The following is a 23,693-nucleotide window of genomic DNA, read 5'->3' as shown; positions in this document are numbered from 1 at the left end:
AAGGGTCCAATGTTTGGTCTGCCATTTAAATGAGTCATGTATATTTAGCTTAAATGAAGAAGGAACCTGTTCTTCCGTCTGAAGGTTCGCATCCCTGAAATGATTATTACAGTGATTGATTGCCTGACAAAGCTACTGACCTAACAATTATTGACTTGCCTCTCCGGTGTTATCATGTATCAAGACCCATATGCCTCGTCAACATCTTTGATGATTCGGGCAACGTTTGCTGCGCCTTCTGCTGGCTTTTGGTCCAGAAAGCTGATGAATCCTTTCAGGTCTACCATCCTCCACAGCCTTCATCAGATTATAGATGAGATCATTACTTGATTCGACTTTGTCATGACTTGATATAGTATCAGCTTCATCGCCGTCCTCTGAACCTCTGAGCACGAAAATCCGTTGCGCTATACTAATGGAATCACTACTGCAGAAGCTGAAAAAAATGAATACAAGAGCTGGAATTATATACAGAACTGTAAAGTACTAAGAGGGGGTAAAAATGAAATCGTTGCATGAGAGAGACTGTTGTATATATATATATGCAAAGATGTTGCAGAGTAAGAACTTTTAAGTGCTTGCAGAACTAGAAAAAAAAATAATAAAAGAAAGAGCTCCACTTGACATTTCTTGGCTTCCGTAATCATCACCGGATTAAGTGTTTAATTGGGGTTATGTAGTCGACAAGGGCTTCCATTGTCAAGGGGAAGACATTCCTTTAAAGAATTTTTCAGGAATAGAAACTCATTAATGTCAATAGAGGCTTGACAAGACTGTACTTTTTAATGAAAGAAGAAGGACATGCGGAGGAGAATCCAATCCGCTGGATCTATTTTCTCTAGTAAATTCCTTCAGCATTCCAGTATATGAAGCGGAGCCATGGGAAATGAAGCGGCGCGGTCGGGACTGGTTTACTCTAAGACAAGCAAGAGTTGTGAACTTCAATAACAATATTGCAAGTAATGGTTGGTCTAGAATACTCAAATATTCTGTTAATAAGGCTGATATTAGAATTATACAGACCCCCCCAATTCCAGTTCTCGCCGCTTATGCTTAATAGTTCATCTGTTGACTGTTACTCAGGTTTCCAACAAACTTACCTGATCGATCCACCACTGCTTATATACTGACAGCGGTATCCCATCCAAACTACAAAGCTCTTGCTTATTTGTAAGCAGAGCAGCTTCAAAGTAAAGGAACACATAGGTTTATAGCTTGCGCTTTTTAGATACCTCTTCAACAACTTCAGATAACAAATCATTTTTGCTAACTAAGGCGCTCACAAGTGATGAATCCATGAAGACCAAGCTTGAAAGCATAACAAAGAAGAAAGAATACCAACCTATATTAAATAAGACAATTCACTGTCTGATAATGTGCCTGCCCAAGAATTCTCTGCAATCATAGACAGCAAGAATGAACTTGTAGATTATACAAAGATGCGTATATAAAACCATTTTCAACCGAGACTACTACGAAATGAAACTTGACTAACAGTTCCATGTTAATGAACCCATTGAGGGACACCATCTTGATATGTACATTATTCCAAAGAAAGACATGAGAATTGTTGCGCTTATCCACTTTGTTTATGAAGCAAAGGATTTTTATTATAATTTCAGTTTACCAGCAATAAAATTGAAAAGCAGTAGTTGGTCACCTTCCTATTTATTTTATTTTCTGAGAGATTCCAAAATCACATATGACATACCGTGATGTTGCTCCACCTCGCTCAGTTTTTCAAGTTGACCGCACTGCATTATAATTATGAAGATTATATATCACACGGCAGGGGAAAATAAAAAAAGTCATTGACAAGTAAGAAAATCTTGATGAATATGCATACTGTTGCTTGAGATCTTTCCAGCATTGCTGCATTGAGGTTGTGATCGTGAATAAAGATGGCTTTCCCTGATATCTGAACTATAGCTAACATAGGCGTGCTTAAGGTTCCATGGAAGAAAAGGTCCATTTTGGGGCATTCACTCAGAGACACTTGCCAAAGGGACGGGAATTTGACATTGAAATTTCCTCTGGAGAAGCTGGCGAGCTCTGATAATGAGCTTAAAGTCAACTTCTGTAACTGCCCAAAAGTAATCTCATCATTTGCTACCACATAACCTTCATTTGCAACCACCTCCTCCATAACTCTGCAATTTTCTATAGTCATATGAGTAAGTCGGATGAGGCTTTTTGCCGTTGCGGATGCCATTAGACATAGCAATTCATTACAAGCCGATACTTTCAGAATTGTCAAGCTTTGGAACGACAGTGGCAATTGATCCAAGTTTGTTAAGCCTGAACACTCTGATACTTGAAGGACTCCCAAATGTGGAAGAGCACCATTATTTGGGACTTGGTTCACGAGCTGCCCTGTTATACCTTTGACAGGAGATCCTTCATGCGACTCAATATCTTTGAAATGACATTTGCTCAGGACAAGTTTACCCAAATTCTGTAATCCATGCAGGAATCGAGCGGGGAGATCGGCTGCCAAATCCTTTGAGTTGTTTATCTTCAAATTCTTTAACTTGGGAAAAATTTCCCCGCTGAACTGGTGAGGCCATATTTCTTCCACGGCTTCAATGCTCAAGCTAAGTAAATTGGGGAACGCATCCTAGAGGCAAGCAGAATCGATAAGTCACACATCAACTTGTACTAAAAAGGATGCAGCAAATGATGCTAGTTTGGCAACTCACACGATCCATAGCTACAACCAATAGGCAAGATCAATACAAAGCTCCTAAATGTTTCGGAGTGCATTTATATTTTCAAACTTCTAATAATTCTTTCAGATGCATAAAATTAATAAATTGTTAGCATATACGCAGCAGGAGGAAGGGTTGTGTATAAGAATCATAGGAAAACATCAAAAGAACAATAAATTCAAATGTGAAGATCAAAATGGTTCCACATAATTGTACCAATGAAAATAAGAACGTCGTAACCTAAAGCGAAAAGAAAAAGGGTGATGAAGATCAAAATGGTTCCACATTGAGGAATACCCTGCACACCTCTTCTATATCATAGTATGTCCAGCTTACCTTGTCAACTAAGAAGAGCGGTGGCTTGGCTGCGACCTCACGACCTTCCGCACTAGTCTGATGAAGGCTCCCATATCCTGAAGCAAATGCTTCTACTTTGTTGCAGCCATGCACCACCAACTGTTTTAGCATAGGCCATTCAGAAGTATGTTCTCGGGGATAGAAACCCTCAAGCTTTGGTAACTTCCAAAGCTTCAAGAAGGCAGCCTCCTCGAACACGAACCTTCCAATTGCTTCTTCTCCTTTGGCAACAACCCATTCTAAACCACATTCTTCTATATTCAGGCTCTCAAGTCTCGTAAAACCTCTGGCTATAGAGGCTGGAAAAAGATTTACGAGTTTCGGGCATTCACGCACATGTGCCTCCTTCAGGTTTTCAAAGCTTACAATCCCTTCTTTGTCAACATTCCACAAACTCCTTAGCTTTGGCAGTCGTGATATCTCCAGTTTTCCCAATGATGCAACTCTTGAGGCTTCACCTTGTTCCTTGTCTTCATGAATTTCATCATCATTATGTACCATGGCAGCTAGCCCCACGAGATCGAATACTACTTCTAGTGAATCACATTCAGCTACAGTTAGCGTCTCCAGGCACATGAATCTTTGGGCAGTTATGGGTTGAAACACTTTCAGTAGCATTCCACACTGAAAGACAAGGATTTCCTCCAGCTGACAAAATGAGTCCTCGTAGAATTCATTATGCCATATAGTGCTCAAATTGTCCAACCGAGAAAGCGTGAGTTGCTTTAACTCAGGGAAAAAAACCTGCATTTTCCCCACCATTATTTTAGTAAATGAACGAAGTTTTTATTTTCCAGATGGAAGATATCTAAGTTCCTAGGACTATCCTTACTGATAAACAAGGATTCCAAATAAAATCAGTAAAACAACGCCTAGCAATAAGACGTATCCTATTCTTGCAAGTATTTTTAGTTCATTATCGTTCACATCATCCAAACAAGAAAAGGAATCTGCCTTGATATGCAAAGCGAATATTATTAAATTTCCATTGGGCTTATACAGGCTCAGGCCCATATCCACATATCCACTTAAAAGCTTAAGCTGATAAGTGGTGATACCCAAGCCATATATTAACCCATGGATTTTCCTTTTCTTTTCTGATGTGGGATTTATCCCATTTTACTCCTCAACACCCGCCCTCACGTGCAATGTGTGGTCTATTTCTGCCTACACGTTGTCACGTGCCCTTAAATACCCGCCCTCAACAATTGACCTCGAGCCGGGCTCATCTTCCGTGCTCGGGCGAGGGGGGACACTAACACGAGGCGCACTCTTGGCTGCACTCGGACATACTGGGCCTGGCGTGGTGTGAGTAAATGCGCATACGCGCGCAGGCATGCGGAAGCATAACCCGCTCTGATACCAAGCCATATATTAACCCATGGATTTTCCTTTTCTTTTCCGATGTGGGATTTATCCCATTTTACTCCTCAACAAATATGTTGGTTAGAATCTCACCTTCTCACTGAAAAATGGCTGAGTTGGAATTTTGATGTCACCTTCACCGAGTTGATCTCTGCATCCTTCAGCATACATCAGCACTGGACAAGTGAATGCCCTCATCTGAGGGCAGTTTTTTATTATCATGCCTTTCAAGGATGGGCATTCTAGAAGGGAATCACCCGGATAGAAACTCAACAGTTTCAGCAAGGAGTCCATAAGTATATAGTTTAACTTGGGAAGTTTGATAAGATAATCTGCACCTCCCTCCTCTTCGTTCTCTTTGCCGATAATTGCTTCCAGCATTTCACTGTCCTTAATTTTAATTCTTTCTAGCTCTGGAAGATATCGCACCAGAATGGGAGTTACCACATATCTCAAGGAGCAGCAGCGTTCCACCTCGATTTCCCTCAATTCCCTAAACGACTTCCAAGAGAGTTTATCATGCCGCCATATTGCAAACAATTTATCCATCTGAGAGAGCGTGAGTGTTCTCAAGTCGGGGAAGGAAACCTGCATTTTTCCATTATAGTATGTCAGCAATTTAGCGGACCCATTTTCCTTCTGCTGGAGCAGAGTTGTACATCAGTATCGGAATACGGCAGGAAAAATTGAATAAAAAAAGGGTAAATTTCGACTACACCCCTATAATTTTGTGAAATGGCCAGCAACACCTCTCCTTTTAAAAATTAGCTACACACTACTCCTCCTTTTGCTGACGTGGTACCGAGAGAACATTCATGTGGATCTCATGTCACGAAACTGCACAAACCCACCCGTCACTGATTTTTTTTACCCGTACCAAATCTGATCCGATTTAAGAAAAACAGTAGAAATCAATAAAAGGAAGGGTGGTATATGGCTAATTTTGAAAGGAGACGATATCGCTTGCCATTTTACAAACTATAGGGGATGTCGTCGAAATTTACCCTAAAAATCTGTGGATAGCACAGCTAGCGAAATACATGAAACCTATTAATATGCATACAGAACGTTTGAAATATATAAGCGTGTGTACAGTAATTTTTTTGATTATGTGATTATTTATTATATAATTAATAGAATTTGCAGTTTTATAATAAAGAAGAAAAATAAATAAATAAAAATAGAATACAATGAGGAAACGTGAGTTTTCGTAAAAAGTAAGACACTAAGAGATGATCTTTTTTCTTTGATAAGTGTGTAGAAACTTAGAAATGAATTGTGTTTATATTAAAGTTAAATCTTAAGAAATAAAGTGGTTTTTATTTTCTCAATCGATAATAGGGATTCTTCATAAATCGGTTCATTGCAAAAGTAGATACAAAGGAAAAACCCAAGCAAAAACTATCAGAGTGATACATTAGTTGACCTGCCGTGCAAATGATAAAGGTAAGGGAAAATAGCATCATATAACCTGCATTTTTTGATTTTTTTCAAGTTGCAGTACAAATTCAAATCATTTTTCTATACAGCATGAAAATTTTATTTTTTTTCACCGCATATCATTCCGTCCTGATTCCGTAAAAAAAAAATAGCTGGAATGAACGAAATGCTAACATGGCAGCTTGTTTGGGGGAGTTTTTTAACAAATAAGAACTTAGGGGCTAAATAAAGAAAATGAATTTTGAGAATTTTAAAAGAAAAAGTAAAATTCGGCCACTGGAAGAGGTAGTAGGGGCAGCCCCATCGGCTGCCTACCCCTCAATTGGGGTCACCAATTTTGTAGAATTTACCTTATATCTATTTATTTGTACTACTAGAAAATCATATGTGCATAGCACGCCACATTTACAAAATATATGCGTGCAAGTCATTTGAAATGTATGAGTGCTTCTATAGTAATTTTACAATTGGAAAAAATTGGTCCTATAAGTATAAAATACTCATTGGACCTATAAGCGATTGGGTCCATCTCCAACCCAAAAGTTTGAGCCAGTAGGTTGTGGTACCCAATCTCTTATAAACCTGTGAATTTCTCTTTAATTTTTTTGTGTGAGACAATTACTCTCAACACCCGCCTTCACATGGCAACATGTGGTCCAGCACGTGCCATGTGGACTTAAATACCCGCACTCAACAACTAATCACTAGCCGGGCATTCTTTTCTGTGCTCGGACGAGGGGAACAAACCAAACTAATTACCACGAGTTCCACACTCGTGCTTAACTAACAGGCGCACTTTTGGCTGCCTTGAAACTAGACACATGGGTCAAACACAAAGAGACATTAGACTTAACATGGTGTGAGCCCACATGAATGCGTGAAAGCATAACATGCTTTAATACCATATAAACTACCCTTTGAAAGCATAACATGCTTTGGGCTCATCTTCAACCCAAAAGCTCGACTCAATAGGTTGTGATATCCAATTTTTTATAAACCCGTGGATTTCTTTTTAATTTTTTCGTGATGATCACTTTCAACAATAAGTTAGCCATTCAATCAACACAAAAACAATTCGTAATTTACAAAAAAGAGAAATAATTAAAAATTTACAAAATAAAAGTTCTTTAAATGCAAATCAATTAGACATCCGTCGATGACCATTGGAAAATCAACTATTACTCATGTGATACAAGAGTGTACTTTTGATAGTTCGGCTTCCACGTTTTGTATTTTCCTATATCGTGATTTGTTTTAAATTATCATATAATCTTTTCAAGTTATCAAATATTTTTTCAATTATCTTCTTTTATAGTTCACACATAGTGCGGAAATATCGTTTGTTATTTTTTTTCAAATATTTTCTTTACTTAAACTCATATTATTAATTTAAATATTTAAATTTAAATTTATCCATAAACAATTTGGAGTCACGAAAATTCTGCATATAGCGCTGGTATGTGCCTAGTATGTACATATATAATAATAATAATAATAATAATAATAATAATAACGATTATTTGGCTAAAAAAAAAACTGACCTCGCTGAAGAATGCAGGCTGGGAGGTAATTTGCTGATCAATAACGTCCCTTGTGCTGCTTGCTACATCATCCTCTCTAATTGAAGCAGTTGGGTGTGCGAATCTAACCATTTCGGGGCAGTTCTTGATGGTCATCTTTACTAGGTATGGGAATTCTAGACGGTAATCACCAGGGTAGAAGCTCTTCAATGCCGCCAAACCGTCAAGGACTAAATTTTGTAACCCAGAATTTTCATTAGAAAACCTAATTATACTTCCCAGAATTTCCTCATCTTCCTTCTCTTTAATGATGATTTCCTCCAGCATCGTACAGTCCTTGATTTCAATTTTGAGAAGGCTTGCAAGATACCGCACCATATTGGGCGTCAGTATGTTTAACAGGCAGCTGCAATTGTGAACTTGAAGAATGTGAAGTTCCATGAAGCTGCAAGTTCTGTGGAAACCTTTGGGGAAGATAAGCTTCAACATCGGAAGATCTCTCAAGTGAAGCTCCTCCAACCAGTAGAAACGTGCCTGTGCATCATCTGTCCTCAGAGGCTCAAACACTTCTTCTACTGCACCGCAGTTTCTTATCTCCAATTTCTGAAGCCAAATTAATTGGAGAGACTTATCAGTTGGAACAGCTGCTACCGTCAAAAACCCACAATCCTCTATAGTAAGTGATCTCAAGAATTCGATGCTCCCAGAAGGAAGACCACTGCAAAGCCATATCTCTTTCCACTCGATGGACTCAGAGATCTTTAATGAATGAATCGAGGAGAGTTGTGTCTTTTCATAGAACGACTCTTTCATAGTTGTGTTAAGGTCACTGTACAGTTTGTAACTGTATCCTGATCCTCTGGCGCTATTCCAACGTACTATGTCCTGTAACTTCGGCGTGCTTATATCACCTTGACAGAAGATTTTTATCACGGGACATCCCACCATGGTTAACTCTGTCAACGATGGGAGTCTGAGTGCATGGCTTCCTGAACAGAAGTGCTTAATATTCATCAAGTAGTCAAGCTTCAGTACTTCTAGTCGACTAAAAGCAATCTCCTCTTGTCCACCACTATCGCCAGATTCACCACAAGCCACTATTTCTGTCAAGGCATCGCATTCTACTACACTCATTTCTGCAAGCTGCGGGAGACTCTTCACTGTTGAAACTGTCAAGAGAGCTTTCAACCGATGGCATTTTAATACCCTTAAAGATGTCAAATTCTGAAAAGTTGTCGAGGGTGGCAGTAAACTGATCAATTTGGCACATTCACACACTTGAAGGATTTCTAAATGTTTTGAGAAAGTAACTCTGTCTCCCTTCCAAATATTGAATAGCTCGGGACATCGGACCAGCTTCAATCTCCTTAGCGGTGCGGCAACAACATTCCCAGAGCTGTCCTTATTAATAAGAGCTGAAGGAGCAACTTCACATGGGAATAGAACTTCCAGCGAAGCATCAACAAGTTCGAGCTCCTCAAGTTTCCTCAGTTTAAAGAGGAGACTTGATGCATATATAGCAGATCCGACAACAAATCTTTCCACCGCCAGAATTCGTAGTCCATGCAAACCTTCAGGATGAGATTGACGAATACTCAATATGTGCTCTATCAGCTCATTGTTCCAATCCGTAGACTCCAGAATTAGCAAGTCGGGAATTGCAGCCTGAGAATATATCACTAGTAAATATTCAATTCCTTCGCAATAGCTCAACAACACTTATTTACCAGTCACAGACTCTCTGTGTAATGTGTGTGTGTATATATATATATATATATATGTATGAATTCTCTTGCAGGTGCTTTGGGATAGGGGAAATTCTAAGATGACTCGGTGTCACGATGACACATTTAGTATTTTAGTTCAAATATTTAGTATTTTTGTTCGTTGCTAATCACTTAAACTAAAATGCTAAATCGTTGATAAAAAATACCAAACAATTGAACTAAAACACTAAATGGTGTCACCGTGACACCATGCCATGTTAGAAAGACCATTCGAACAGAAAAAGTGGAAACAAAAAATGAAATCATTGGGTGTTTACTTCCTAATACGGGACTTGCCCACATCCTATGTCAACTCGGGGAACAAAACCAGAACTTTCCACACCATTATTTCTTTTATAAAATTTGAAAATTATTTTTAGTTGAAAATACTTTTTCTGACAGAAAATGCAATGTTGGACAAACGAGAATAAATTGTTGAACTTTGAAGATAAAGTTCGATTAAAATAAAAAATGTTAAAGTTGAGGATTTGAAGTATCATTAATTTCCCTATGTTTGTTGAAGCAAACTCCTTTCAAATGAGAAGCCGACTCCAGACATCATTAACCAACCAATCTATACATATGTATGCAATTATGAAAGGCCAACCGACTGGTGTCGCGTCCATATGACGGCACCATCAACAAGTGTAATCCGAATTAACTCAAGAGTCAGATGGCGTAGCACAGTGAATGGGATCCAAAAGGCACTGTCCAGAAGATTATGTGAGCTGCAGTACGTACATATCCTTCTCTTCTTGCAAGTTTCATATTTTGAACATTTGTTACTTAATCCAAAACAAGAATTAGTACCTGTCCATATACTTGTCATCCAAACAAGCTTAAATTGACTTTTGACATTAATTGCCTGCATTGATGTTTTATAGCCTTGCAAGCTTCAATGATTTGGGTTGGGAGCTAGTAAATATAGGAAAAGAGCAAGCTAGGATAAGAACATACCGTTATTTCAACCCAGAAAGGCAGTCTCTTTTGCTGAATCGTGATATCAATTTGGTCGTCTAAATCTTGTTGTAGTATATCTACAGCATCACTCACGGCCTCCTCTAGACCTCCACACTCTCTGACAGACAACTTATTCAAGGATGGCAACTCTAAAGTGTATGAGCTCCCCTGCCAAAACTTACAAAGTGCTGGCAATTTCTCAAGTTCAAGAGTTGTTAACCTGGGAAGTACTACGATTCTGGGAGCTGCATGTCTGCACTTTCCATCTCTGCTCCCGATTAGATATCGTATCTGCGGACAATTAAATACATGTAGTTCTTGGAGTTTCTCCATACACTCTTCATCTTCGGGGTATGTCCGACTGTTCATCCCGGCTGATGTGCTGCTATCTCCAGCATCCAAGCCCTCATATATACACTCTGATGAAGAGCAATCATCTACTTTGAGGTACTCCAGGTTTCGCAGCCTCTTCCGCATAAAAGATGGAACAATGCTGAGGAGCTTAGTGCATCCCTCCACCTTAAGAAGTTTTAATTTGCAGAAGGCCCCCGGAAAAAGTTGATTCTTCCATAGAGCTCTCAATTTGATGCCGCTAATCTGTAATTCCTCCAAATTTGGAAGAAAGAGCTGCACAAAACAATTAATTATTTCAGATCAGCAATGGTAAAGTAAAGAACAACAAGCCTTTTGCAGCATCTGCAGCTCATACATATAGGTAGCAATCAATGAAAGGGAGGAAGAAGATGATGAGGTAAAATACTGCACACCGTACTGTACCTTCTCATTGAAAAGTCTTTGGGAGGCAGCATCACCATCTTGAAGTTGAGGTCTCCCATTTGGAGGCTCAGAAATGAAACCCTTCATCTTATAACAACCAGTTATTACTAGATCTTTCAAGGAGGGAAATAGAAATAGAGGAGAACTACCACAGAAGAAACACTCCAGGCTTTCAAGAGAAGAAAGTCGCAATGACCGCAAACGGGGAATGATGATTTTATCCATCTGGTCTGCTTCGCCGTCCCCTTGGGAAACAACCTCCCGCATGCCGACAGGCCCGAGTATTCGCAGTGTCTCCAGTTTCAGAAGAGTTGTGACTGTTGTGAGTGGGATGAGATCTGTTAAACACTCGCACTCCCACACAGTGAGTTCTGTGAGATTCGGAAAACCCACCACAGTTTTGGTTTTGGACACCTTCTCATCGAAGACAACGCATTTTAGCTTCGGCAGCACAGCCAAATTCAATTTTTGCAATTCAAAGAGCATTATTGCTGTTGTGCACTTCACTTTCTTATCTGAGTACTCCTGCCCATTGCCATCAACTTCAAATACAGATACCAAAAAATCACAGAAACGTATATCAACTTTTTTAAGATTCTGCCACCTCTTCTCTGTTGAAATTAAAGGAAAGACTGTACGAAGCTTATTGCATCCATCAACTCTGACGGTCTCCAGTTCGCCGAAATTAGATGATGTTTCAGTTTCGGGGAGTTCATTATTGTCCCATATCTTCTCGAAATCTCCTACGGCCTGGAGCGTCATCTCCATCAACCTCGGGAGGAGAACCTTAAAGGAACAGCAAATTTATGGATTGGATGCACACCAAATTTAAGAATACTTTTGTTGGCTATGGACAAATATCTTAACAAAATAATAACTTATACATGATAATTTTTTAATCAAGTCACATATATATAGTATCACAATCTAAATCTAACTCGGCTTTATCATTCAAGATAAAGCATCATGAATGTCCAACTCATTGCTTTTATAGTTATCAATATATAAAAGTATTCGCATTTGAAAGGACAAATCAATAATCAATTTTGAGGATCATGAACGTTAAATTTTGCAAAAATAATTTGTCGATTCATTATGTTTAGCATACTCATACTTGTAAAGTATTCTCACTATATAATTGTAGATAACAACAAAACCTCCAAACGATCTTGGAGATCATGAACTCATAATAAATAAATCAAAAACTTAAGGAAAAAGTATATACAACCTTGGATAACCTCTAGAGTAAAAGATACGAGAAAATCGTTATTAAATGAAATTATAAATTCAATTTAGAATTTAAAAAGTAAGTAGACAAGCATAATCATAAATTAGAAAAATAGAAATGAAAATATTTGGATAATGAAAAACTGGAGATTAAAAAACAAAATTCCTTTCTAATCGATATACAATTTGAATAGTTGAGAAGTAGATATTCTTAGAAAAACACTTTCATTTCTATTTAAGTGAACATATAAATATATATTTGCAGTCTTTTACTATACAAAAAATTTTCTTGGAAAATTAAAAAATTTCTCCATAGAGCCAAGTTTCTCGAGTGCCATTTTTAAATTGAAAATATTTTTTCTTTAGAAAGATACCGGGGACTCTAGATCTTATGACTTCTCTCTTTAGGGCCTTAACGTTTATTTTTTCAGGATGCAGCCGTATGTTTGCTTTAAAATTCTGAAAAAAAAAATGCAAAGCTACGCTGATACTCAGAGAGGAGAGGTGGAGCTATCGTCAGAGGTCATCACCCAAAGCCCAGGGCGTGGATTCTAGGTAGAGCTGTCGCCTGCACTGGCCACACCTAGTGGAATTGAGGTCTGAAGGAATGCAGCTTCTAGGATGTGGATTCTAGGGGGAGGGACCATTGACAGCCGCCACTAGCCCTATGCTTATGGTCACTGGTGGCCTCCGACGTCGCTAGTGATCTGGATCTTGGGCCGTGGCAGGCCCACCTAGAGGTATAACGAAAATCCCAAAACGAAAACCCGAAAAAACCAAACCTACCCTAAGTGAAATCAAACCCTAAAAACCTAAGGCCCTTTATGGGTGCTTTTTAAGGGCATGAAAAGTTCACCCAAAAGTAATGGGGATCGACCAAAAATCACGTAGATAACCGAACACACTCGAAAATTCATTTATATATACATGCTTATACATATTTCAACAAAAATGATTGATAGATTGTTCAATTTTTTGAGAAATAATTATGTTGAAGTGTTGTGTGGAAAAAAGAAAGAAAAATGTCAAATTTTTTTTTTCACGATTCTCGATCATTTTCATGACTTCTTCAATTGGTCTCATCATTATTCCCCTTTTAGTCCCTAAAAAAACTAAAACTATGGGCTGGCAGTTTTTCATATTCCCAAATGATTTTAAGGTGGTTTTTTTGTTCTAAAAAAACCGGTCCAAACTAAATGTGGACCAAAATACTTCCCAAAACCACCCGTACCCACTGTTTTCACCCACCTGCCCTCTCCAGGCAACAACCTAATGTTGCTTTCAACTTTGAGATCTCGGTCGATTCAAGGGATAGTGGCGTCAACCGATAATGCCCACCCCACATTCGAGATAAGTGGCGCGCTTTGAAGGCACCGATGACCTCGGAGGTGGGGTTGAGACCATCGGTTGATGTCTCCACTCCCTCTCTCACTAGCTATTCTTTGAAGCCAAACTGGTCCATATATTTTTCCTTTCTTATTTTTTTTCATTTTTCATTTTTGTTTTCTAAAAGTAATTTTTATTCAACTCAAAATGTGAAAGTCGGGCTAAAGTGGCAAAAATATGGAAGGTTGAGGACAAAACTGACCCAAAAAAAGGCTTAAGATGAAAGTACCTAAATTGATGACCAAATGTGTCTTTTCTCCCAAAATTTTTAGAACTTCCATCATAATATAAAATTAAAAGCTCAAAAATTCAAGATATGTTAGATATTCATTTAGTATATAATAACATTTCATCATAAAAATTTAAAATATTTTGTAGATAATCAACCATATATTAACAGAAAATATTGAAGATTTAGTTTGTAATTTATAAAATAATATTATTAAAAGGGTTTTTGGCCTATAAAAACACGTACTTTAAAAAAATTCCCTAATCTAGCACAAATTTTTAAAATTTTCTGTAAATGCAAGAAGTTTCACAATTGTCCCACATCTAGCATGCCGTTACCTTCCGTCCATGAAATGCCATGACATGCTTACGTGGCCATTAACGGTTATCCAGCTGGTCGTTATTTGCAACGTGTGCCCACCCCATTGGCCGGTCTATTTTTCTTTTCCATTTTTTGCCTAATAAAGCACGTACTTTACAAAAATTCCTTAACCTAGCACAAACTTTTAAAATTTTATGTAAATGCATGAAGTTTCAAAATTGTCCCACATCTAGCATGCCAATACCTCCCATCCATGGAATGCCGTGAAATTCTTACTTCATCATTAACCGCTGTCCACCTGGTTGTTATTTGCCACGTGTGTCTTCCCCATTGGTCGGTCCGTTTTTCTTTTCCCTCATATATCTCTTCTTCTATTTATTTTCTTCCCTTATTCTTGTTCTTCATTACCACTGCTAACACCACTACCACCACTACTCCCTCACCCCCCGGGACGTCGAAGAAATGCCCCCATTCTACTTCCCCTTCTTCGAGACACCACCTCCTGCAATAGAGCAACAGCGGGGCAGAGGAACAACAACTCGAGGGAGGAGGACACAAGCAGTAGCAACAGCCATCACCACCACCCCCGTCTCCTTCATCATTTCCGACACCAGCACAACCCCTCCATTTGCTCCCCCGAAGGTCATCGACATCACCATCTTCGTGCTGCTGTTGTTGTTGGTGCTCCACACCCTTCGCCTACTCGCTACTTCTACTACTGGTGCGCTAGGCCTCTCTGCTCTCTACTAAGCTATTATTGCGCTGCTGTCTAACCCTTTTTGGGCCTCCCCTAAGCTATTGCAGCTGCTGCTCGAGCCTCTTCCACGAGCTCGAGTTCGTTATATCTGCTTTCCCAAAGTTGTTCAAGTAAACAGTGGCCACAATTCAGCAAAGGATGAGGGAGTGGTGGCGGCAGTAGTGCTGGCAATGCAGTGGAGGATAAGGAAGAGAACAGGGGAAGAGGGATGAGTTGAAAGAGGAAAGAAAAAGCTCCGCAAATGGGATGGTTACATATGACAATTGACGGCCACGTTAGCTTTTAACGGAGGTGGATGAACGGAGGCTAACGACATGCTAGATGTGGGACAATTTTGAAATTTCATGCATTTACAAAAAATTTTAAATGTTTGTGTTAGATTAGGGAATTTTTGTAAAGTATGTGCTTTTTTAGGCCAAAAAGGGAAAAGAAAAACAGATCGGCCAATGGGGTGGACACATACGACAAATAACGCCAGTTGGACAGCAGTTAATGGCCACGTGAGCATTTCACGACATTCCATGGACAGAAGGTAAATGACATGCTAGATGTGGGACAATTTTGAAACTTTGTGCATTTACATAAAATTTTAAAAGTTTGTGCTAAATTAGGGAATGTTTGTAAAGTATGTGTTTTTTTAGGCCAAAAACACTTAATAAAACATAAAGTTCAAGATTTATTAATTGAAAATAAAAAAACGAAAAGTATTTCATGTAAATAAATACGAAACATTCAAAAGTCGATCAAAATCATTATATACACTACAAGAAAAGTAGGTTTTACTGATTTTTTTTGGTGACATTTTGAAAAGCATCCCTAAAGAGTGTAAGGTGTGGTGATTGAGACGACACTTGAAAAGGAGCTGTAGTAGATCCGTTTCTTCCGACGCTTTTGAAATGATTGAGAAGAAACATCACCAAAATTGTTATTTTGGCAACAATTTCAAGAGTCGCCTAGATTATCACTTCTTGACATTATAGGACATTGCGAAAAAGCTTGAAAGTATTTTTTCTTTTGCATTTTGTTAATGGATAACACCTTTGGTGATGCTTAAAAAGACGTCGGCGAAGGATTGGTCGACCAGTGAAAAAGCGTTGGCTATGTGCTTTTAGGCTGAGCTTCGCAAGGTTTGGCCCATTCAAACCTTTTGGATGGCACTTTGAAAGCGTTGGCCCAAGATTGATATGGGTCGATGCTTGCAAAGTGTCATCTCGGGGATGTATTTGTCGATGCTTTTCAAAGCATTGACTTTTGCAACCTTTGAGCGACGCTTTCCGAGTGTCATCCAAGATTGACATGGGTCGACCCTTGCCCAAGCTTGGCCAACATTTTTCATGTGTCAGCCAAGCCTTCTCTGGGCTGATGATTCAAAGGGTTAGGCCAGCCTAGGCAAGGCTAACGTGTTAAAGCATCAGGTGGCAAGGCAGACGCTTTGGAGTGCTGGCACACCAAAGCAAGGCTAATGCTATGGTTCGTCGGCCCAGTCTGGGCAAGCCGACACTTAGTGTCGGCCCAGCTCGAGCAACACTGAATCTCGTATAGGACCGACACCTAAATGCGTCAACCTAATAAGACAAGGGCAACGTTCAATATACATGTCGCCCTTGGTAAAAAATGCCGACGTATTATTTAATTCAACTTAAATTTGTTTACGCTGACAGCTTTTTAGAAACATCGACGTATCCATATCGAACGGATGCTTGCAGATGCTTTTGGAAGTGTCAGAAAATGTTTGCAAACTTTTCGTGATGCTGAAAAGCATTGAGAAAACCATAAAGATGAGAAAGATTAAGTTTCTCTATTGTGAGATATTCACATTTTAAAAAGAAAATTTTTATTTAAAAATGAAAACTAGAAAAAAAATGTGATTTATTAAATAATAGCTATAAAAATTTAAAAATATTAAAAAGTCAATATCTATAAAATATTATTCATGTAATAAAATCTTTTTAAAAAATTTAAGAATATTATGTTGTATTCCCATCTTATAAGATATTATTTATTTAAAATAATAATCTTATCATATATTAGTTTTAATCTGAAAAATCAAAAGTTTTTATTTATTAAACATTCTATAACAAACAATAATGCATTAGAGAACTAAAAACGTATTCTATATTATTTGAATCTTATCATTAAATATTTATTAAAAAATATTATGTTATTAATAATTATTATTAAGTTAAAGAATAAGATTCAAGAAAATTTCAATTAGTATTCTGGGATTTCTAAAACCACCATACTAGACAGACCTCAGTTCTGTTTCTATATATATATAGTTTGTTGGAACATCTTGAACTATAATGCCGAATTTATTCAAGTTTATTTAATTGATATATCTAACGAAATGAAATATTCTTTTTATTTTTTTTTGTTAAAACTTGTATATATAATCGCCACCTTTCAAATTTACAATCTTTAGCTGGTTAGGATATTTCATTTAAACTGGATCATGCATTCAATTAGTTGAAATGCATATGAATTTTAATAGCTCTTCAACCTAATCTAGAACTATCTTTTCATGTGTATTATTTTTTGATATTATGAGAAATTTCTTTTATTTCTGACATTATTTTCCATATCATTAATTTGGTTGTCACAATTCTCAATCAACTCTATGCTTAGTTTTACTAATATTATTCTTCCTCTACAATATTCTATAGCAAAAATTGAAATTTTCGAAACTAAATGCATCATTTTAATATATAAAAGCCAAAGCGTAAGACATGGTTGCACCGCGTAAGGCAAAACGTAAATCCCCAGCTCCACGTTGATTGACCTTTTAATTCTAGTTAAATGAACCTTTATTATATTTAATTTGTCGCATGTTCGACGTATTCTGGATATTTGTCCATATTACTTGTATATAATAATATGTAATTATAGAATTTTTGGAAAAATTAAAAATTTTCTCAATAACCGAAAAGAATTCCTCAAAGTATGTGAAATTTTTTTAAAGTTCAATGTGCTAAATATATTATAAATGGAAGACACATAAATTCATTTTTGACGTCATCATTCTACTCACGATATTCTTTTTCATAATCCCTAACCTCTATATCTCTATATGTTACATGATTGTTATCTCTTAGTATATATGCTATCTCATAAGACTAGATAAGTACTTATTTGTCATCACGATTTTTCATTCTTAGACTTTCATTTACAATTTGTAATATTTATATGTATATACGCGATAGAATCTATAGTTTTAAATATCTTTCTAGATCTATATTCATTTGTATGTCATATGTATTGATTATCTATATTCAATTATACAAAAAATGACAAGCAATTATAGCACAATGTGCTGATAACAACTAATTTTGAAAAAAAAAAATTAGAATTATTGAATATAATATTGAAAAACTTCAATAATAAATTACCAAAGATAATAACAAAAGGGTGACTTGTGTATACACGGGCCAATGTGCTATTATTTATATGGAACTATTAGATTCTAGAGTAAGCCAACTAAGGTTTTTCATATTTTGTGAGATTGCGAAGAATTTTCGGCTTATTGTTTGCGACTAATTCTTGCTCAGTAATCCGTTTGACCAAAATTAGATCATAGAGATCGATGCCTTAATTTGCGCATACATACTTATCCCAAATAAATAAATAAATAATTGCACTAAAAAAAGGGAGGGGGAAGACATATTAAGAATAAGTATACACGTAGAAAAGTCTGGCGGCGTACCATTCGATTGAAGAAGACTGTCTTCGTTGAATTGACAGCCACCTGGTGATGATCTTTCTCTGTCTCCCCACAACACAAAGGGAATCTGAAGGTTGGGTTGCTGAATTCAGCGACTCCATTACGACGACTGACCCCTTTAATCGAATAGAATTCCTTCAGTTTGCGGCAATAGGATATCCCCAAGACCTTCAACGATGGGAATTCTTTTATATTGCATGACAACACACTTTCCATATTCCCATGATCTTCGTCCATTACGATTGCCTCCATCCCCTCACACCATATCAATTGTAATTCTGTTAGCTTCACCATTGCTTTATATATCGATGGGGTAAACAAGTATCTCAAATTCCAGCAGAAAGACACCTTCAACGACGCTAAGTTTTGGAACGCCGCTACTCCTTGAGGACACTTGCTCCAGATGCAATTCAGTTTCGACAAACCACGTAACTTGATCTTACTCAGCTGAGGGAGGATACCAACATGCCCACGTTCGACAATTCTTAATAATTCCAAACTCTGCAGCACCATCAACAAATTGGAGTCTATAACTTTAGAGAGTTGTCGACATTTCTCGACTATCAGAGACTTCAAGTTTCTGAACCCCATTTGTGATAATAACTCTGTCAATCTGGGAAGTTCAACAATTTTCAAAATCTCCAACTTAGGCAACCTAACCTGATAACCAAAACAATTTTGGGGATCATCACATCACACTATGATTCATTATCACCCCCATAGAGTTTTGAAATTCTCCACCACACTTCCCATACATGTGAATGCATAAAATCACGTTAAAAGATTACATTATCTACATCACATTCCCAACAAGTTTTTGCCTAAGGTTAAAGGTTAAATCCCTTCTCTCTAAGATACCGTTTTCTATTTAAAAAACTTAAGTGGAAGTTGGCATTTATTTGACTTATGCGAAGCCATTTCACAAACTATCTACTATGGGTGGTCTTTGAAAGTAAATATTAGACAAAACTTAAGACAACTAATTAAGTTACCTGTTGGCCGTTCAAGAAAACACTTGGGATGCAGATGCTGCTCAATGAATGTTGAGATCTGGTGAAGAATGTGGTCATCTCTGGTAAGTTTCTCAATGTCAAATGACGTAGGCTTGGCAACTCGACTTGATCATCATCATCATCTTTGCTCTCATCTAAAACAACCTCTTGCATCATCATGCATTCATTTACTTCAATCTCTTCGAGCTGTGAAAGGCGTTTCACCAAGGAAAGAGAGAAAATGTTTCTCAACTTCCCACACTTTTCGACTTTTATCACTTTCAGTTTACCAAAAGAAGTGGGTGTGACAGGGCCATGACAGATCTTCTCCAAATTGTCCAGGTGCTGAAGCAATAAGGACTCCAACATTGCAAAAGCATCATGAGCTAACCACTTTGCTGAGGAGACTATATACTGGATGGCAGTGCTACTTTCAACACGAAGGTGCTTTAGTTGCATAAAACCTTCTACACACAGCTCGTGAATGCTCAGACTAGTACCTTCCGATATGCCATACAGGTGAAGATCTTGAACATTCTGCAGCGTAAGCTGAAGCCATTGTTGAGACAGAACATCTGATCTCACCACCTCAAGCTTCATCGTTCGTAGCTCTTCATAGCTGCCTGACCAATCCCATTTACCACCAACAAGGATTCGATATATTTCCAATGTTCCGAACGGCAGGTCCTGGTGGAGCAACATGGGATTGACAGCATGCACATATAGTGTCCTTAGCCGAGGCAAGTTGGTCAACTCAGCAAGGCTAGCATTGTGTGGCGTTGCATCTTCTTCACTCTCCCACCGGTTGAAACTTTTTTCGAGATACAAATCCTCCAGTTTGGTCAGTCTTTCCAGTACCCCTGGTTCTATCACTTTTAGCTTGGAGCATTTGCTCAAATCCAATAGTACCAGATTGGTTAGTTCTCCTAGCTCTTTTGGCAAATGCTCAATCTCAGAACCCATGAAGCTGAGGACTTGCAGTCTCTTTAGCTTCCAAATGATGCTAACATCCTCCACGACACAATTCTCCAGACATAATGTTGTCAAATTTTTCAGCAAATGAACTGATGAAGGTAAGGAGGTAAAGTTTGCACTCCTAATATCTAAGACTCTAAGCTTCCTCATGCCTTTGAAAAAGAAATTTGGGACTTTGAAACGGTTTACTGAGAGATGTATCGAAGACATAGCAAAATATAATGTAAAAAAATTTGAATATTGGTAATATGTGAATTGACAATTTCAAGATCAAAAGAATTCTTTCATAGTCATGCGTCTTCGTACCTTTGGATATGAAATTTTGAGCATTGAAGTCATCCCCTGCATGTGAGTTATAAATAGTAGCATGAGGACAGGAATTAGACAAATGTATCTTATATAATATATTTTTATTAATTATAAATTACGTTTTATAACAGTTTTAAAATATGCATATAATATATAGTAAAATTGAAAAACAAAAGGAAAAACTCATCACATTCTATCCCGAGCATTGGGCTCCGCGACTAGTAACTATATATAGGATACTCATTTTCATCGACTATGGATATCCCCATTGTAGAATGTAGCGTCATAAAATTGGGTAAACATCTCCCTCCCCATTTTCTTCTTCGTCATATTAAATAATATTAAATAAAAATGGAAGAGGCATTGTGAAAATAATTTACAGAATATAGTGGCCTTCTTTTAAACAAATACAAACGTTGTAGCTACAGAGGGGGCAAAAATCATTGTTTGGGGGTATAAATTGGTACTTAATGCTTTGTTCAATTCAATCTGCTCTGCTTCCGTCCGATCATGATAAACCTGGGCCGGGCTTTCTACAACATGGGCATGTAAAAGGCCCAATTAGAAGCCTATTTGGGCCCAACCTCTAAAAAGGCCCATTTTTCCAATCCCATGGAGCCATAGGAGCTGCGGATGATCCAACGGCTCTGATCCCCCAAATTTCAAAATCGAACACCAGTTTGCTTTGGAAACTGCAAGCTGAAGCATTAGATGGATTTGCTTTCTTTATAAGTTAAAAAAGATTTTGTATATGTAACCGGAAAAAAAAAACCATTTGACCGGGAAAAAAAAAAAGAAAAATTGTATTGAACCTGTGAACATAAAATTTCTTTGTTTGAGTTTGTTGGAATCTATGAAAATACAAAAATAAAATGCAATTGACAAGAATTTAGATGAATACTGTTGTCTAGAGTCAATATGATACTAGAACAAACTTCAAAAATAAAAAAAAGTACAAGATTAGCATTGGGAATTCAATTGAATTCAATTCAATTGGAAGGAGTAAGTTTATCAAAATAATTTATTTCAATTCTAATATGTTCAAACAAGATCATTTAGTTCATTTCAAGTAAATTAATTGATATTCCAAACAACATAATTCATTTATAATTGAATTAAACTGAATTGAATTAAATTCAACATATTACTCGATTCCAAACGGGGAGTCAGAGAACATACCTTGGTCATTAGCGTAATCTCCCGCATGTGAAATAAAGGTGGTTAGGTTTGGATAGCTCCACATGTGTTGAGGAAGAGTTTGAATGGCAACATGAGGCAGGGAGATTGTTGTTATTTTCTCCAGGCTTTCAACTGGACAAACTTGCAAATCTTTGTCATCGCTGAACACCAAATAACGGCCATCTTTGTTTGCGATTTTCGTTGAAAATTCACGAACCACGTCGTGGATTTTGACATGATCGTTGTCATCACCTTGGAGCAGAAGTGACGAGGCTTGAAGCTTCCGAATTGATTCAACCATTTCTCTCCCAGCTCTTTCCACGATATTGGTGCCACCAAATGAGCCTAAGCCTATACTGTACTTGAGGAGGTTGCGTACTGGGATGTTCTGGTTTCCCATGAGACCGCAAAGTAGGAACAACTCCTTGTACTTCTCTTCTTCTAAAGACTGGTAACTCAACTCCAGGGTCGAGTAACCAGCTTCTAATTTCTTAATGTGCTCGACTGCTTCTTCCCAAGTAAAGAAAGCCTTGTTCTTCAACATCGTAGCGAGCGGCACGATTAAGACAGGCAAGCCTTTACACTTCTCAACTAAGTTAGCTGCCAGAGTATCCGTTTGAGGGTCCCTACCTGCTATCGCAGCAAACAACTTTGCTGTTTCCTCCGGACTCAAGTGAGTAAGATGGAGGTTTGGTCGGCAACCTATTTTGTTAGCCAGCAGATCACAATTTCGGGAGGTGAGTAGCATCTTTATTTCCACGTTCTTGTAGCTATCTTCAATCCCGATCAGCTTCAAGTTAAGGTCCTCCCATAGATCATCAAGGATAATGAAGGCCTTCTTCTTTCCAGAACCCGTCCCATCTTGTTCTGCAGAACCTTTCCCATCATCTTTCTTGTCAAGCATGCCCAATATGTACGAGATATCCGCTCCGATTACGTCAACGTTTGGGTTTTTTGATATGAGCTTCCTTATGACTTCATCAAACCTGTTCGACTCCTTGGCCTTCCTTTCGACCTCATCCAAAAGGGTGGACTTGCCAACACCACCCATTCCGTGGACACCGATCCTCCTGACATTATTATCCTCCAGAGCTTCCATGATCTTGCTCAGGATCGAAGCCCTGGAGTCGAGGGGAATAGGGGGCTGGGCAGTCGTCCCCGAAGAGGATGAAGGCAGGGTTGCTGCAGCTTCTGTGGTTTGTGCGTCATGGTAGGAGATCTTGTTGAACTTCTCCCCACTCCTACAGTGATCTCGAATGTTGTCAGCGTCTTTCCTTGCCTTCCTGCCTAGTTGATGGCGGGCAACGGGATTCGGGATGAAGTGCAAGCAGCTCTTTTTGCTCTCGACATCCACAATCACCTTCCTGGCACGTTTGGTCAGCACATCAGTCTCGCTGAGCCACCGTTGAACATCACCTTCGATCCTCTCCCCTTTGAGAATAGCCTCATTAATGGCATGCTGAACCCTTTTTCTAGCATGCACTAGCTTGTCAACACCGTCTTTGAGCTCATTAACATGGATCTTGTACCGGAGCATATACTCAAGTTGACGGCATGCAGGAACTACTGTGAGCTTAAAAGCTTCAGCAACAAGAGCTGAAGGATCCATTTCCTTTCTCTTCTATTCCAGTTTAAGCGGCAGTTAATGGTTTCGACCACAATGAGATCAGAAAGTAGAAATATGGCAGAAGAAATAATTAATGGAGA

At 38.1% G+C, this 23,693-nt stretch overlaps 2 protein-coding genes across 6 annotated transcripts; both read right to left on the bottom strand.

Annotated features, from left to right (window-relative positions):
• On the bottom strand, positions 1-20,836 carry LOC116215552. 5 transcript variants are annotated; one of them, XR_004158495.1, is made up of 12 exons: positions 19,524-20,638; positions 18,514-19,191; positions 10,894-11,679; positions 10,114-10,743; positions 7,412-9,055; positions 4,524-5,018; positions 3,045-3,809; positions 1,847-2,617; positions 1,712-1,754; positions 1,343-1,395; positions 780-916; positions 1-436 (listed from the first exon to the last, which is right to left on the bottom strand). XR_004158495.1 is itself a non-coding variant. In XM_031551300.1 (12 exons), exons 1-11 carry the CDS (start codon positions 20,826-20,828, stop codon positions 1,343-1,345), a joined length of 6,915 nt encoding a protein of 2,304 aa, XP_031407160.1. In that variant the 5' UTR covers positions 20,829-20,836; the 3' UTR covers positions 1-436. The 5 variants fall into 5 exon arrangements, 4 of the variants coding, with proteins under 4 accessions (XP_031407160.1, XP_031407157.1, XP_031407158.1 ...); XM_031551300.1 differs by lacking the exon at positions 780-916 and adding an exon at positions 20,805-20,836 and having other exon boundaries at positions 19,524-20,549; XM_031551297.1 differs by lacking the exon at positions 780-916 and having other exon boundaries at positions 18,514-18,786; positions 18,880-19,191.
• A 1,115-nt stretch (positions 20,837-21,951) lies between these two features.
• Positions 21,952-23,595, bottom strand: LOC116213725 (probable disease resistance protein At1g61300). Its single transcript, XM_031548765.1, has one exon. It carries the CDS (start codon positions 23,593-23,595, stop codon positions 21,952-21,954), a length of 1,644 nt encoding a protein of 547 aa, XP_031404625.1.
• Between the last annotated feature and the right edge of the window lie 98 nt (positions 23,596-23,693).

The sequence above is a fragment of the Punica granatum genome, chromosome 7, assembly GCF_007655135.1.
Source record: "Punica granatum isolate Tunisia-2019 chromosome 7, ASM765513v2, whole genome shotgun sequence".
Taxonomy (NCBI): Eukaryota; Viridiplantae; Streptophyta; class Magnoliopsida; order Myrtales; family Lythraceae; genus Punica; species Punica granatum.
This window is presented reverse-complemented; position numbering and strand designations above follow the sequence as displayed.

Bases quoted from the DNA above. Each gene is read 5' to 3' on its own strand.
- LOC116215552 (XM_031551300.1), bottom strand. From the start codon at position 20,828: ATGCTCAAAATTTCATATCCAAAG. The intron at 2,618-3,044 runs GTAAGCTGGACA...GCTTGCCTCTAG, and splicing joins CGCTCTTCTTAGTTGACAAG to GATGCGTTCCCCAATTTACT. The intron at 1,396-1,711 runs GTATGTCATATG...CTATGATTGCAG, and splicing joins CGAGGTGGAGCAACATCACG to AGAATTCTTGGGCAGGCACA.
- LOC116213725 (XM_031548765.1), bottom strand. From the start codon at position 23,595: ATGGATCCTTCAGCTCTTGTTGCTGAAGCTTTTAAGCTCACAGTAGTT.